Consider the following 17,843-nt stretch of genomic DNA (forward strand, 5'->3'; position numbering starts at 1 on the left):
CCATTCTGAAAAAGAACCTTTTATCCCAACTCTCTGCCTTCTGTTAGACAGCCAATCCTCAATCCATCCCAGCAGCTCACCTCGAACACCATGGGCCCTCACCTTGCTCAGCAGCCTCCCGTGTGGCACCTTATCAAAGGCCTTTTGAAAGTCTAGATAGACCACATCCACTGGGTCTATTGTTGTACTGGTGTTCACTAGTGAGAGGGATGATGTGAAGATTGATCTCAGGGAGATGGACTGGATTATGCTTAAAATGATTAACATAGAGAAGGGGGTTCTGAATGGTCTGGCTGGTTGAACAGTAGATACATATCTAGGGGCTGGATGAAATGCATCTCAGGCTGTTGAGTGAGCCAAGGGAGGAAATAACAAGTATGCTGGCCATAATTTTCAATATCTCTCTGACCACAGGAGAGGAGTCAGAGGACTGTAGGGCAGCCAATGTGGTACTGTTATTGAAGAAGGGAGCAAGAGATAAACCCGGAAACTTACAGGCCAGTTGGCCTATATTCAGTGGTGGGAAAAATATTGGAAACAATTTTGTAGGACAGAAGTAATTAACATTGGGAGAGGCAGGGATTAATGCAGAACAGTTTTGTTAAGAAGAGATCACAACTGACCAAAGAGGTAACCAGGTGTGTCGATTAAGGCAATGCATTTGATGTCATCTATTTGGACTTCAGCAAGGCTTCTGATAAGGTCCCACATACGAACCCATGGTTTCCAATTCCAAGTAAATTGAATCCAGAGTAGGCCGAGTGTGAGCCTTATCTGCAGTTCTGGAATCGACAATATAGGAAAGGTGTGATTGCACTGGAAATGATGCAGAGGAGATTTACCAGAATGATACCTGGGTTGGAGAGTTTTTGTTACGAAGTGAGATTGGATAGACTGGGGTTGTTTTCACTGGAGCAGAGGAGTCTGAGGCGGGAACAGGTTTGAGATGCATAAACTTATGACGGGTGCAGATAGTAAGAAGTTTTTCTACTTGGAGGGATTAGCGACCAGAGGCATAGATTTAAGGTAAGAGGCAGGAGGATTAGAGAGGACGTGAGGACTTTGTTTTCATCTAGAGGGTGATGGAAATCATGAGCTCACCTCATGAGCATGGTCGAGGCAGAAACCCTTTTAGCATTCAAGAAATATTTAGGTGTACACTTGCAAATGCCAAGGCAATGGGCCAAGTGCTGGAAAATAGGATTAGAATAGTTTGGCGGCCGTTTTGACAGGCACAGACCTGGTGGGCTGAAGGGCCTTTTACTGCGCTGCAGACCTCTGACTCTGTAATGTCAAGCAATGAGAAGGTTGGGGTCAGGTTTGCAGACTACACGCAGGCATTTTGCAAAGCAATCATCCAGTCTGCCCCAAGGTCTCCCTAGTGTAGGGATGACCATATTGTAAGCAGTAAATACACTGAATTAGATTAAGAGAAGAACAAATAAATTGCTGATTCATCTGCAGAAATATTTGGGGCATTGGGCAATGAGGAGGGAGGAGGTAAAAGAACAAGTTTTACATCTCTGAGGATGGCTCTAATTGGAAAAACAGATTAGTGCAGTTATTAGCTCAGGCAAGGATTTATATCAATTGACTGGAAATTGCTGTAATCAATCCAAGGAAGGATCCATATAGTTTGACAGACTATTGCTGGATTAATGCCAAAGTACACTGCTTACTGATTGAATGCCTGGACTACGAAGTGAAAGATTCTATCATGTAGGATAGAGTCCTGCATGACCATTGGAGATACATTATGGAACAAACAAAGCAACGCAAGAAATTTTAATCCCTTCTTATCCATAAATATATGAACACACTATCTGAAATACCCCTGTCTACTTAAAATGCAGATGGTTGGCATTTCTATGTCATTGATTTAGAGCAAAACGTCAGTTAAATAATTTTTCTTTTGCTTCAGATACAGAAAATACACCCCAGTATATTGTTGTGCAGTCTTCTCCAAAGTTTGCTGCTACATTTTTGGTAGCATATAATTACAAACATAATAGCTAGGATTTTGTGGTCAGTAGTGAAGCATAGTGGTAGTTTTAAATGTAAGACAGCTGCCTACGTGACAGCTTGGGCTGCAGTGAGAACTTGCTCTCCCGCTTGCTACATGAATTCTTTGAAGAGGTGAGTGGAAAGGCCTAGTAACAAAGGGTGCACATCCTGTGAAGCCATATCCCCTGTGACATCACAAACTCAAGATATGACACTTGAGGTCTGTTTTAATCACAGTCAAATCAGAGTCTCTGAATCAATAGCTATGTTGCTAAGTGACATGCTCGAAACTTAATATTTAAAACTGCTTCCAAATGGGGCCAGACGCACAGTTGATATCATGGTAAATTAAAATGGACTTCAAACAGAATGTTTGTCAGTCAGAAAATAATTGGCTTAATCTTGATATTGCTATTGTACCTCTAGTCCAGACTGAGATCCCCAGCTCATCCTCTTGGAGCAGAGTTAATAACAAAGCCAAACTTTTCACATTTTATGGACGGAAATTTGGGTATTGTGGCAGTGGAGAAAAAGGAAATTGTGGAAGACCACTGACCACAAAGTCGAAGTATTATGTTTGTAGTTGTGTGCTACCAAAAATGTAGGAGCAAACCTTGGAAAGGATGCACAGCCGTACACGGGGTTATATTTTCTGTGTCTGAAGTGAAAAAAAAATTAATTTACTAACTTTTGCTCAAAATCAACAACACAAAAATGCCAACTATCTGCATTTTAAGCAGACTGGGGTATTCAGACAAAGTGCTCATACATTTATGAATCAGAAGGGATTCAAATTTCCTGCATTGCTTTGATTGCTGCATAACGCATTTCCATTAGTCACACAAGACTGCATCCTAGACAGTAGAATCTTTCACTTCCTAGTCCAGCTATTCAGATCATCTGGATTGTTATAATCCCTTAAACACCACAGCCATCTATCAGTGGATGGAGTACATTTTTTGCCTGCCTATCCTTCACTTAATCTCACTTTTGGACGAGTGGACAGTGGGAGTCTCTCTCTTCCCTGGACATTTACATTCCCTATTTGACCAAATTATTGGACAGATTTGAATATGAGCATTACAATGGCATATTTAAGCAGCAATTATTCTGAGAGATCTACAGGGACCTTATGCATTAGCTCAGTATTTTGGAAGCATTCACTTTCTCAGCGAGATAAGACTTGTCCTAATCACAATCACCTTTCAATGATAATGTTCTGAATTCAAGTCACCCTCCAGGGTTTGAGCACAAAGAGAAAGGCTGACATTCCAGTACCATACTGAGGGAATGCTGCACTGTCAGAGGCGCTGTCTTTCAGATGAGAAATTACACACAAGCCTCGTCTGCTTGCTCGGGTGGATGTAAGAGGCCATTGTCTTTTTTCCAAAGATGAGTAACAAAATTAATCCTGGTGTCTGAGCCAATACTTTACCCTCAAACAGCACCATAAAAAAAATTGTCTGGTCATTATCACATTGCTGTTTATGGAAATGAGCTATCAAATTCAACAATTTTAAACAACACTAGCAAACTCGCAGTATTTCTATAAATCCCAGACAAATTCTGCAGGAATCAATGAATAACTAACCTATAAATAGTGGATAATCCCTTTGAATAGTGGTGTCCTTCCAACTGCTGAACAAATGCTTCGGTCTCCAACTTTAAGTGACAGTATTACATGAAGCAACATGGTTGAAAATGGCAGCATTATATTACAAACTGCATGCAATGGGGCATTCTCCTAATGCTGATACGAATATCCTCTCAATAAATGGTGCCAGGTAAATGTTGTCGCAGATATCAATGCATAGTGGGGATGCTATTTGATACTTTCCAAAAAGAATCAGATAAAAACTGAACAATCTACTACTTCATTAATTCATTTTGTAGATTAGATTAGATTACATTACATTACATTACAGTGTGGAAACAGGCCCTTCGGCCCAACATGTCCACACCGACCCGCCGAAGCGCAACCCACCCATACCCCTACATTTACCCCTTACTAATATTATGGGCAATTTAGCGTGGCCAATTCACCTGACCTGCACATCTTTGGAGTGCGGGAAGAAACCGGAGCACCCGGAGGAAACCCACGCAGACACGGGGAGAATGTGCAAACTCCACACAGTCAGTCGCCTGAGGCGGGAATTGAACCCGGGTCTCAGGCCCTGTGAGGCAGCAGTGCTAACCATTGTGCCACCCAAACATTAGTTTGCTCTCTTTCTATGGATGTTTCCTGACCTGTTGTGATTCACACAGAGAGTCACCCAAGGTTGGAATTGAACCCAGGTCCCTGGTGCTATGTGGTATCAGTGCTAACCACTGAGCCACCATGTCACCCTATGCCATCTCTTTAAATGTATCTCTTTAAATTTCCATAATGGTTTTTGTGGGTGACTACTAATCTTAACGACCACTTTATTAAATTAGTTCACAGAATGTGGGCATTGGATAGTATGGCAGCTTTTATTGCCCATTCCTAATTATCCTGAGATGATGGCAGTAAACCACTTTCTTCAATCACCTTCCTCAGTCCACATGGATTCTTGTGTTTTGTTGTAGTGTTGTTGCTACTGAATGATTATGCCAAGGATTGGTAAGAGTCAACCACATGATGGAGTTACACACAAACCAGATTAGGTAAGGACAGCGGCTTTCCTTCTTAAAAGGAAGTTAGTAAACCAGTTGTTTGTTTTCCCCCTAAACTTACAATAGATTTGTGGTGGTGATTGCCAATATTTGTTTTCTATTTTAAATTTACTTAAATCAACTGAATTTAAACTTCCCAGATACCATTCTAGGATTTGAACTTATGTCTCAGTTTATTCCAGGTCTCCGAATTGCTGATACAATAGCATAAACTATTATGGTCGCATGCCTATTGACAAATTGTTTGACTGCTAGCCCATATGGATGTCTACATCTGATCATTTAATTGAGACAGATATACATATCTATTTTATTTTAATATTATTAAGATCAGTTCTGAGAGAGCAAGGTTTACAAAAAACACAGGTTTTCAGATGTATTTGCTCCTGTTCTACAGACTCTTTATTTTGTCACTGACTGTCACATCAATATTTTCATCATCCAACTGGCCTTATGAATTCTAAACTCTAAGCTTGAAGAAAATCCTATATCCCTGAGCAAAACTAACAGATGATGCTAATGTGACTGCAAACCAAAATCAGTTCTGAAATTGCATGAGCAGTGTTTTGTTTGCTGACCACCTAAGCTCTAAGTTTAATACAGGGCCAGTCACTCAGCAGTCATGCATGACACCAAATGGAACCACGTGCAATCTTACCCACCTAGCAATGTTTTCTCAAGGCACAGCTGCTGTGAAATTACTGAACAATATGCTAATTAGATAAATGTAAAATCTAATGCAATGCCTTCCACTTTTTAAAACACACAGATTTAATCAGTGCTATTTGCCATGACGTCTATATGGTGTCCACTTATTGGGATTCATTAAAACAGTGGACATATTGCTTGCTTCACCAGTATTATCAATTGAAGATTACACTTATTCACAATGAGTTTTTGGTTTAAAGACACAAATATCCAAAATATGACTTTTTAATGCTATTGCAACAACTCTTAGTTTCAGACTTGCAAAGATGAAGGAGGAATGTCGGAACCTCAAAGAGAAGATAGATGCAAAATGCTTGGGTTGGGCCACTTTCTTTAAGTGTAAGATTGTGCAAGCTCCTTCATTCCGAATATTAGTACCAGATGTCAATCTTTGACTGCACTTGCAGGAGACTTCGAAGACAAGAGCCAAAATTTCCAGGAGTAGAAGGAACCACAAGTAGGAGAATACCCTTACCATGGCCAGCAGCAGGAACCAAGACTGAATTTTACAGGTAGCAGCCAAGTAAGAATTGGACACAACAGCAACTGCCCTATTCAGAGGCCAGAAGCTCAGCAGCCTCAGGACACCACTAGCAGTAATAGCCATATTACAGATAGGTGAGTGGGCCAACACTAGGTGGAAAACCCTCTGAAGAGAGTTAAAAGCAAGACTGTGAAGGAGGGAAATCCCTCCATGGAAACTGCTGGGGTTGCAAGAGCTGTCTTCACTCCCAGCAGCCCTCATTTTACTCACAAAACCCCTTCCTGCTGGGAGGCTGGTTCCCTTAAGGTAGGGGTGGGGAAGTGGGGTCTAACTTGGACAGGGGAGGGATAGAGAAGTGATGGGAGCAATTCTCCTATGTCAAGATGTCAATAGCACACTGTCCACTGAACCAGAAATTGGCAGTAGCAGAGTTCTAGGGAAATTATTTGGTAATTTCTGAAGTCAGTCTGAAGACATTTTCAGACAGGCTCAGGGACTGTAAAGCTGCCCATCTAAACTTGTACTTTCTCAGATAATCACTGTCCACATATGCCGGCCAGGAATTCCAAAGGATCCTGGCGCACAACAGTTTTTGACCTAAGTAGATCCAGTTCATCATTTCCAACCCAAACAAATTTGAAAATGGAATTTGGGGGATTAACAAAGCACTTGGGCTGGATTTTAATGCTACTCACCCAAACTCCACAATGAAATTTCATGTTTTTTTCTTTCATGGATCCCCACTTCCTTCTTACATGATCCCCTCCCCCCCACCGAGTCTTTTCCTTTCCCACACTTGTCTCAACAGCCATTTGTAGTCATTGTCTACACATCTGTACACTGGCCAAAAGCCACTTCCCATTCATAGACTGATCACTCTGGGTGAGGAATAAAGCGCTTCTTATTATAATGAGGCAGCAGCATAAAATAAGTATCACCTCAAGCTGCTACTGGGTAGGTCAGAAAAAAAAACATTCCTCCATACGATATCCTAGAGAATCAGGGAAAGAAAGGGATATAATTAAAATAGTTAGTGTTACATTTTACACTTTGATTGAGGGGGCAGTTCAGCTTGTATGTGGGAAAGAAAGCCTCATTAGGAGATGCATACTCACTAATAATCGCCTGCAATAACCAAACCGCCGACTACCATCTTCCCCAGTAAGCATGAATGAGAAGGTTTCACTGTAACAGATGATTGTTGTAAGTTACTCAAAAGCAAGACCAATAAAAACTAACAGAGAGAGTTATCCTTAAATAAATGTTGACAGATGAAATGCTTTTCATTTTCACCAAGACATCCACTGCAGTCAATTTCTACTAATCGTTTAAACAACAAGATTCCACACTGAACCATCCAAATTGACATTCTGTAATAATGGACTAAATCAATAAATCAATCAAATTATCACTTGAAGGTCTGTTCACTTGAACTGCTCTGGTTTTATTTTGGTGAAAGTGACTTTTAGTTTTATTAAGGACTGCTAAACGTGATAGCATTTCACCAGGTTATGCTGCTTTTATAACCAGGCATTGGCAGCTATAAACATTCCATACAACATCTGCTAGGCATCTACTGGTGACCATGGAGCTTCCCATCATGAATTTAATTCCAGTGAAAGTGGGAAGACGGCAGGATTTGGGCATGCCACCTCCCTTCTAATTAAGTGGTCCTACTGCTTCTCAATGCACAATCCTCCAAGTGCAGAAGATTCTGGCTACAGTTTTTGGTGGAAGGGGTTAACAACATTCCTCATTTTTTAATAAAACAAATAACTGCAGATGCTGGAGATGTGAAACAAAAACAGAAATTATTGGCAAAACTCAGCAGCTCGTTCCAATGAAGAGTTAACTCTGCTTTCTTCTCATAGATGCTAACAGACCTGCTGAATTTCACCAGCAATACATGTTTTGTTCCTCATTTTTAGTTCATTCAAATCCAACATAAACTGTCAATAAAACATTGTTGCATCTTTCATAAACATTTATAATTGCACACCAAAATACCACGTGTCCTGAATTGATTAAAGACAACCATCTTCTTCTTTACCTGATAAAATCCGATACTGGGCTCCAGTCCTTGGCATCTGGAAAGCAGAATTGTGGGATTGCTTTCAATCGTTCTTCTGCTTCACGAACTTGCTTTGTCGGCCTTTCTAGCTGTGGAGGAGGAGCAAAATCAAGTTACATAATTTTGATATTGTGAACATTTCTCATAATAACATTGTCAAACCTTTAATACTAGATTATGTAACAGCACATAATGTAACAATGCCAAATCGTACCATCGTCAGACCTTAGCCTATTGTTCAATGGAACAACACAGGATATTAAAATGCTCAAGATATCATTGTTAGACTGTGTCAGTATCTACAATTTTAATCCATAAAAATGCAATAGTATGTACTGTAACATGGTCAGATTTCAACAATTTCAATGCAACAGCATGGTGCAAAACAATCCAGGCTGAATCATTTCAGAAGGACTTGTTCTTTGTTTCTTTAGTTATATCCAGTACTGAGGCCATGATCATTTCTTGCACACTTTGACAATTAGTATGCATAACAACAATCTGCGTTATGTTTTAATTATAACAATTACTTTCAAATCTGTTTCAAAAATTAGTTTAAAATTTAAATATTTAAATTGCAGAGCAATCATTTAATTTTTAATTTGTAATAATATATTAGAAAGTACTTGGCCACTTAAGCTTCTATAGTATCCAGTGTTTTGTGTTTTTTGTCATAAATTGACACAAATCGATATTATTTATTCTAAACATTTCACCAATCCACATAACCCCAACTATATAATACAGAAATTCATGAAGGGTTCACAGAAAGTAAATAAGGATAAACCTTTCCCACTGATAGGAGGGGCAATTACTGGAAGACACTTTTTAAGAGAGCTATCAAAAACAACCAGAAAGGAACCACGGAATGTCTATTTTTTAGGCACTGAATTACGATGATCTGGAATATATTGGCTGAAAGAATGGGATAAGTAAATTTAATGATAATGTCCAAAAGCAAGTAAATGCAGAGCAATGAGAAAGGGCAGGGACATCTAACAAATTGAATAACTCTTCAAAAGAGCTACTAAATAATGATACATATTAGATATCAAAGTATAGATAAACTATGCAATCATTATGGTTAGACAATCCTAATTCTTTATGCAGAACATTGCGGCTGCCCATTTTGCTGGTAGCGAACTACCCTTAAACATCCAAAGTACATGCCGTGAGCTCTCATGTTTGAACAGTGCTTGAAATGTGCCAGACATCATATTATTCATGTTTTTGCTTGTCTAGGGTACACACCTGAAACAAGCATTTGGTACACAGAGAATGTAAATTTGATTCCTGCCCTGGTTAAAGCACCTTATCTGAGAAGATTGGGTAAAGTAGATGGACTATGTTTTGCACGCACACTGCATGGATATAATGCAATTGCAACCACTGGCAAGTTAGCTGGTTTATTTTGTATTATTATTGTTGATTTGCTATCATGATGGATTTGCTGAAATAAGACCATAAGGTGGAGAAGTGGAAGGAAGGCCATTTGGCCCATCGAGTCCACTCCACCATTTAATCATGGCTGATGGGCATTTCGACTCCACTTAGCTCCCAGTATCCCTTAATTCCTTGCAAGAACAAGAATTTATCAATCTCTGCCTTGAAGACATTTAACGTCCCGGCCTCCACTGCACTCCGGGGCAATGAATTCCCCAGGCCCACCACTCTCTAGCTGAAGAAATGTCTCCTCATTTCCATTCTAAATTGACGCCCTCTAATTCTAAGGCTGTGCCCATGGGTCCCAGTCTCCCCGTCTAACAGAAACAACTTTCCAGCATGCACCCTTTCCAAGCCATGTATTATCTTATAAGTTTCTATTAGATCTTCCCTCAACCTTCTAAACTCTAATGAATACAATCTCAGGATCCTCAGCCATTCATCATATGTTAGGCCTACCATTCCAGGGATCATCCGTGAGAATCTCCACTGGACACGCTCCAGTGCCAGTATGTCCTTCCTGAGGTGTGGGGCCCAAAATTGGACACAGTATTCTAAATGGAGCTTAACTAGAGCTTTATAAAGTCTCAGAAGCACATCGCTGCTTTTATATTCCAATCTTCGAGCTAAATGACAACATTATATTCGCTTTCTTAATCATGATTCAACTTGCAAGTTAACCTTTAGAGAATCCTGGACTAGTACTCCAGTTTTATTAATTTTTCTCACCATTTAGAAAATAGTCTATGCCTGTATTCTTTTTTCCAAAGTGCAAGACCTTGCATTTGTTCACGTTGAATTTTATCAGCCATTTTCTGGACCACTCTCCTAAACTGTCTAAATTTTTCTGCAGCCTCCCCACATCCTCAATACTACCTGCCTGTCCAACTAACTTTGTATCATCAGCAAACTTCCCCAAAATGCCCCCAGTCCCTTCATCCAGATCATTAATATACAGGTGAACAGCTATGGCCCCAACACTAAACCCTGTGGGACATCACTTGTCCCTGGTTGCCAATGTTTAGTATTTTTTTGCTAATAAGGGTTTGGGTGCAGATATTTTGGGTGTGCAACGATATTGGCCTTTATTGTATGGGTGATGGAGTATACAAGTCGAAACATGTTACTGTACAGTGCATTTGGCAAGAACTCAATTAAAGAATACAGTTTGCAGTTTTGGGTAGCTTATTTAAGGAGGGATATATTTGCATTGGAAAGAACTTCAGAGAAGCTTCATTGGGGTGGATTGAAGGGAGTTTCTTATATGGATACATTAAACAAATTGGTTGAACTGAAGAAAGTTTAGGAGCACGAGAGGTAATTTTATTGAAATAGAAGATTCTGAGGGTGCTTGACAGGGTGGATGCTAAGAGGCAGTTTTCTCTTGTGGTGAAACTAGAATTAGAGGGCACAGTCTCAAAATAAAAGGATCTCATATTTACAACAGAAACACTGAGGAATTTCTTCGCTCAGTCAGCCACTAATCCTTTGTGTTGTCTTCCCAGATGAAGGCTGCATCAATGAATATATACAAGGCTAAATTACACTTGATCTACAGCGAAATCAAGGGTTACAGTATATCAGATAGTAGACTTAAGGCCACAATCAGATCAAACAGGTTTCTAGTAAAGGGTGGAGCAGGTTTGAGGGGCCAAATACCATGTGCCTTCTCCAACTTTTTATGACCTTATTTGTTACAATATGCTACTTTTGGCTGGTATTTTGCTATATGATGAACTATTTTGGATATTTCTGGCATATTGTGGTGAGTTATGTTGGAGCTGGAAATGTGTTGCTGGAAAAGCGCAGCAGGTCAGGCAGCATCCAGGGAACAGGAGAATCGACGTTTCGGGCATAAGCCCTTCTTCAGGAATGAGTTATGTTGGATACTACTTGAGTTCGGTTATTCTCAAAATTGGATGTCATATTCCAACATGAATTCAAATTATCTAAAGGAAGAGTGATTTTAAAGCTTCTTAAAAGGTTTTGATTGGAAATAGCAGAGGAATGAGTATAGTAGTAGCACTGGGATTCAGCTCAATTTGCCACTGTGTACGCTGTGACCTTTCCCATTCTACATCTGCTACTGAAAACGTCATGGTTGTGCATTTTTGTGGGGAACCAATTCATTGTATCTTTGGCCAAACATCTGCTTAATCAACCTAACACCGATGGACAATTCTTTCTCTTTCTCGATAAGGCTCCAATCTAGCAAAAACAGATTGCACATTTGTCAATGCATACACTTTTTTAAAAGAAATACTGTTAAGTCTTTTGTTATTGTGAATCCAGATATTTATGTTTCAAGTAACCCAGTCATATTCTTTACACACTCAAATACATTTTCAATCACAATGCAAGAAGCATTACATATTTTTGCAAATTTCAAGCTCAGAAACAGACCTTCTAAAGAATCAGAGCCAAATGCACAGTGTTGGACCACTACATACAGACAATTAATGAAAATGGGCAGTTTTTTCTTGTTGCTATTTACAGTTTTAACTTATACCAGTTATTTTCCCACTGTCCTTTTTTGATTTTTGATTTGTTGTCTGTATTAACAGGCTGACTTTGTTCTCATTATTGTTTGTTTCTTATTTTCCTTTTTCACTCTATTTTCTTACCACGCTCACTGAGCCAAACTGAAATTGTGGTTCACACTTGACAGAGACAAGCAGCAGCAAGATCAGCAATGATAGCCATTTATGTGGAGAAAAGATTACTGGTTTCATAATTTCACAATCAGGGTTCCTATTAAATACAAACATTCATGTGGGTGACACAAAACTAATGATCTGAAGGCAGATTAAGTTCATATAGGAAATTAAATATTAAGAGGATACTTGCAAAAAAATTTGGTTTACCATTTTCTGTGATTTTAAAGACCGACATTTCCACATTGATTGACACAAGACTAACATTTATCTTGAACACTGGACTGTCTTTTCTAAATTAAAGCATTCACCTTTGGAAACTGATAGGATACTTCAGGGATGTATGTGTTCTTTGAAGGTTTTTTCTTCAGCGATATCACCACAAAATATTCAAAGAGTTCCCGCTCTTGCCACTCGATGAGTTCTCGTTCTAATGTGCGGTAACTGGGAGCTTTCTTTAGGACTGACTGAATATGGACCAAACGTTGGGTATGAGCTGGAAAACAAAAGAAAATCCCAATACAGTTCAAGGTGTTTTCACAGTAAACAAAGATAGTCTTGGAATTAAACAATATTAGTTATCTTAGGCATTAACCTGCAGTTTATAGATTTTGTTCTTTGCTCCAAGGTCTATCAACTATTGCATGCAGCACCAGATCACACACAATTCTGGTTTACACAGGTATAAAGGCAGCAGCATGCACTTTCATTCAAGACAGCCTGGCCTCTCACCTTTAAACCTGTCATCCGAGTCGCTCTCACTCTCACTGTTCTCATCTGTGGAAGAGATGAAGAAGCTGAGTGAAGATTCCAGCAAAGCAAAGCAAAACAAAACTTAGTTCAGGAAAGTTGAGAAAATATAGACTAAACAGTCTTTGCTCCTGCAAAAGCTGTTGGAAGTTTAGTTTCTTTGAAAAAAAAAGAAATTTCACAGTAGAATTTTGTGTTAATTCAGTAGTGTGTAAGGCAGTAGGTTAGTTTACCTCTTACTCAGCCTCATGGTTAACAATCCAAAAGAATTTTAAAGAATTTTAGCTTCTGTGTTTCAAAATATTCTTTGTCAAAATAATGATAGTTGATGTCAGCAGGGAAACATGGCAGAAGTGACACAAACACCAATGCCATGAGGGAGTGACGGCTGTCTTCATGCTGTCAGGCTCAATGATTACTTACAATCTGACAGACCGCCACGATTGTGCCTCCTAATTGCTGCATGGCAAATTCTTAATTCTGGACATGCAATTTGAATTGATCAAGAGAGATGCAATTTCTTAGTCAATTCCAACCTCAGTTGCCATCTCACAAGAACGCTGTGAAGTTTTAAAATTTTTCTGCTGCTAACTTGACCACAGAAATCAGGTCAGAATAAGTTGGCCGGTGGTCCTTTTGCTGATTGATAACATGTTACATAGAGCAGCTCCGCAAGCTCTCAAAGTAGTAAATATAGACCTATATATTCTGCAGGAGAAAAGCTGGAGAGGACAATATCAGACAGGAGGGTCACTTTTCATTCACTCTCTCACATTCTCATTCAAATGGGCACTATGGAAAATCCTGGATTTATATTTTTGGTCTAATTTTCAAGTCCTTGCATTCCTTCTCCACTCTAAGAATAAGCTTCTCACTCTAGAAATGTCATTATTCACAGTCCCTCATTTAGCGCGGCAGTCCTGCCCTCCCTAATCAGATCTCTCCACCCTCGTGACTTTAAAAGCGCTCTGAAACACTTTTCTCCACTCTGCATTACATTTTCCAACCTCCCTTCTATATTGAAGCATTCCCCTCTGATTCACCCACCACTACTATGCAGTCTTCAATGTAACACACTTTGAGATATATCCCTATATAAAGAGTATTGTAAGGTTGAGAATTATTGCCAATTGTACCACACAACTGTACTGTTCACTATAACCCTGCGTGACAGTGTCCACTTGTTTTATTAAATTATTCCAGAATATTCCAAATTAAAATAATGGTAAACAATCATTGAAATTGATCATTGAAATGTTTATAATTAATGGATGGGAATCACATAAATACAAGGGCCCTAATGTTTGCTCCAAGGTAGGGTATGCAAGTCATGATGTTGTGGGATGTCAGAGTGAGGAATGGGTGGAGCAATGTCCACTGACTCTGGACGCGGATCAGCAAACAACATTAATAATGACATCATAATTACAACTCTTGGGAAATGTTAATATACAGCAACTGTATGTGCTTGAACAGAATTTTTCAAGTCTCACTGACTCAAGTAGCCTATTTATGTAAAAAAAGTGTTAAGAGGTCTGGGGAATTAAATAACTTCACAGCCTGATATTTCTACAGATCTTACATACCCTGCATGATCATTTATCAATTTGTACTGGTTACATTGTTAATAACCAGACTAAACCCCCTCAAAAGATAAGATGATAGCCTAGACCCTAACTTGTTGTTATTTTAAAGGTAAGTGTAAGGTGTTGCATTCCAAATGCAATTTGATTGGTCAAACTATTTGACTTTAAGCAAAACCCACCATTTTTACACTAACTTAAAATTCAGACAACATAATAAAAGAAGAATTGAGTTCACCGTAACTCTATCAAAATTCTTAACAACATTTATACTTGGGATATATACTGTATATACTCCAGTAATAGTCGATTTTTTTTGACTATTTTTTAAGGTTAAATTTATGGGGTTGACTATTACATGGATACTATTATTGAGGGGCTGAAATTAATGCCTGTGAAAATTTATACTGTATCATTAGCAGAAGTCCAACTGATCTGAAAACAAATAAAAAAAAAAGAAATATGGTAATTCTGAAAACCTGGAGCGGAACACAACAGGCAGGGGACTGGAAGACCAGGAGCAGAGCGGAACAGCTAGCAGACTGGAAAGCTGGAGCGGTACACGACCAGCACACTGACTCATAAACATTGATCTGTTATCTGTGAAAAACTAGGGTCGACTTTTACACAAGATATTTGGAAAATTCCGGATTATTTGGCCAAACGTAGGGTGTCAACTTTTACATGAGATAGACTATTACTTGAGTACGTACTATAAACACTAGTAAATTAGCTGTTCCAATAGAGTAACATTTCAAACACACCATTGGCTAAAGCAAATTCAGTAAAATAGATTGTCTCACATGCAATTCCAGCAGCAGGTAAAAAAAGAACCCCAGCTTTTAGCTGTAGCAGAGAGAGGAAGAAGAGCTTCCACATCTAGCTTCAAGATCCCAGCACTTGCAGAAAGCTAAAACTAAAAATCCTAGTTCTGTGAGAGCTTGACCACACCCATTCAACCGGCTTCTAATGTTCCAACCTTTAAAAAAACCTAAGGCTTCACAGACTGTTTACTCTACTGGCTTTGAACAGATTGCTCTCCACTTGACTCAACTGTTCTTCATAAAAAGAACACAACAAATACACCTTTTAAAGCTATAGCATCGTCACCATATTTCAAAAATACTATTTATGATTTTCAGACCAATCCTTTGATTTCGAAGAGTTTGCTTTATGATTGGTGACAGGGTGACATTGGCATTCCTGTTCATCTCATCCATACAGAGGGCAACGGTCCAAAAGGAGATGTGGGACTTATCAAGTGAGGAATAACACTTGAAAATCAATACTGAGGCAATTCTTGCTTACAACTGCCTGACAGCCATCGATGCAACAGTGTTGGCACTGAATTAGGTCTGAAGCATAGCAGTTCTTTGAGCTTCCTCATCATTTGTTCAAAAAGCTTCAAATGTAAGGAAAATTTAACTTAAATAAAGCTTGTCAGATTTTAATTGGAAACCTACACTTCTTCTTTAAGCAATGCAATTCTAAAGCAAATCAAAGGAATAATAGAGGAAAATTAACTTAACTCTGGTATTTGTTACTTTGGGTCAATATGGACAAGGTTAAAGACCCCAGCAACTATTTTGTTTATTTACACTCATTCACTAAACAATTCTTTGCCTCAGACAGCTCTATCATCTTTATGGCATGTTACGTACATTTAGTTACAGAAGGCCTCAAACATATAACATAAGTCAGCTGGTATCTCTGCAGTCTAAGGAAAATCAACACAATTCCCACCCTGGGAACAAAGCAAGAATACCTAATTTTTTAAACAGCTCTCAACACACACAATAGCAAAAATGTGATTTTGGTTCTTCAAACAGTATTTGTGAATAAAAATATCGTTTAACAATGTTTATAGTTTTGGGTTGCTGAGTATTTGGCACCTGGTTGAAGACTAAATTAGAAATGCTTATCTTTTAATTTTCATTTTTATGCATTTTTTTCCCTGCTAAGCTGTAACGTGATCCCGAGGCCAATATTCTTTTGCTAATCCACTAATGTTTTTCCTTGTGGCCTGTCCAGTTTTGCACTGTAAATATTTAAGTATATAAATGGTAATTACAGTGATTTTTAAGAAGCATTTTACCAATTATTTTAAATTTCGAATGGGATTAGAACTGTAGATGAAAATCAATCTCAAAATGCTTTCCTGTCATGGGTTCTGTTGGACCAAGGTGAATACCTACTTATATGGTTGAGAGATCATTACAAATGGGCTGCCATTCTGTATTTGGGTTTGAAAATACAGAAATACAGAATGGCAGCCTAAAATACAGAAGGATGAAAAGAGAAATGTGGGACAATTAACTGAGAATTTAAGCTTTCCAACAATTCATGACTGGTATTTGCAAAGTAGACCACAATCACTTCTCAAAATAATGGCCTGAGAGAAACGGGGGAAAGTTGTTCTCTTACAGAAAAACCCTTGAGGATTTCTTAACTGAGAGGGCTGCGCATCGTCCTGTGCCAAATAGTGGATGATTTAACTGTTTTAATTGTTTGGCGTTCATGTCCTCTTATTTTTATTGGAGGAGTAAAAGGAAGGTGATTTGGATAAAGTACCCAAACCATGCTGGCAACTGCATATTTCCTTACCTCGCAGGGATGCATTTTCAAAATTTGATAGCGACAATTTCTTCAGCCTTTTCTTCCCTCTTTTTGCACTATAGATGCCATTAATTTTCCGGACAAGCTACAAGTTAAAGAACATGTTGAAAGATTTTAAGTAGTTCATTCAAGTTAGTTTCTGTCAAGTGTCAGTATATTATTCATATTTGCTAATTAGTGGAAATTAAATTCGATTTGTTAAATAAAGGACTAGTCTCAGTACTGAGCGCAATAATTTATTTGATTGTCATAAATACCCATCTGGTCCATCAGTATTCTTCAAGCTGTCATTACCTGGTATGTCCTACATGTCACTCCAGGTCCACTATCTAGGTCACTCTCAACTGCCCTTTGAAATGGTCATGCAAGCCACTCAGTTTCACCAAGGTTCTACAGAAATGTCTAGTCAGAATACAACCTGACAGACTACCTGCCTTCAATGTAGCCACTGAGAATGACAAAGCCAAACACGGTCACGTCAACTAAGCAAAAGCCCTCCCCAACCTGGAGACTTTGTGGCAAAGCTAAGAGAGCTGCCATTCTGTTGTGTGGCATTACTGCTATACTAAATGGGATAGATTCAGATCACGTCAACTAAGAAAAGCCCTCCCCAACCTGGAGACTTTGTGGCAAAGCTAAGAGAGCTGCCATTCTGTTGTGTGGCATTACTGCTATACTAAATGGGATAGATTCAGATCACGAGATTAGAGTGGTGCTGGAAAAGCAGCATCCGAGGAGCAGGAAAATCGAGGTTTCAGACAAAAGCCCTTCATCAGAATTAGAGACAGGGTGCCTGCAGAGTGGAAAGATAAATGAGAGGAGGGGAAATGAGGAAACTGGTGAAATCCGAGTTCATCCCTTGTGGTTGGAGGGTT

The 17,843-nt window shown here is 39.0% G+C and overlaps 1 protein-coding gene across 1 annotated transcript in view; it reads right to left on the reverse strand.

The window, feature by feature from the left end:
- The window catches only part of dennd2b (DENN domain containing 2B), a 354,188-nt gene that overhangs the window by 92,646 nt on the left and 243,699 nt on the right, over window positions 1–17,843 (reverse strand). The window contains exons 8-12 of the mRNA XM_043705852.1: window positions 16,957–17,053; window positions 12,752–12,796; window positions 12,331–12,515; window positions 7,902–8,011; window positions 6,967–7,036 (exon numbers count right to left, since the gene is read on the reverse strand). Of these exons, the coding sequence (XP_043561787.1) occupies window positions 6,967–7,036; window positions 7,902–8,011; window positions 12,331–12,515; window positions 12,752–12,796; window positions 16,957–17,053 (507 nt within the window). The remainder of the gene's footprint in view (window positions 1–6,966; window positions 7,037–7,901; window positions 8,012–12,330; window positions 12,516–12,751; window positions 12,797–16,956; window positions 17,054–17,843) is intronic.

The sequence above is a fragment of the Chiloscyllium plagiosum genome, chromosome 16, assembly GCF_004010195.1.
Source record: "Chiloscyllium plagiosum isolate BGI_BamShark_2017 chromosome 16, ASM401019v2, whole genome shotgun sequence".
Lineage (NCBI taxonomy): Eukaryota > Metazoa > Chordata > Chondrichthyes > Orectolobiformes > Hemiscylliidae > Chiloscyllium > Chiloscyllium plagiosum.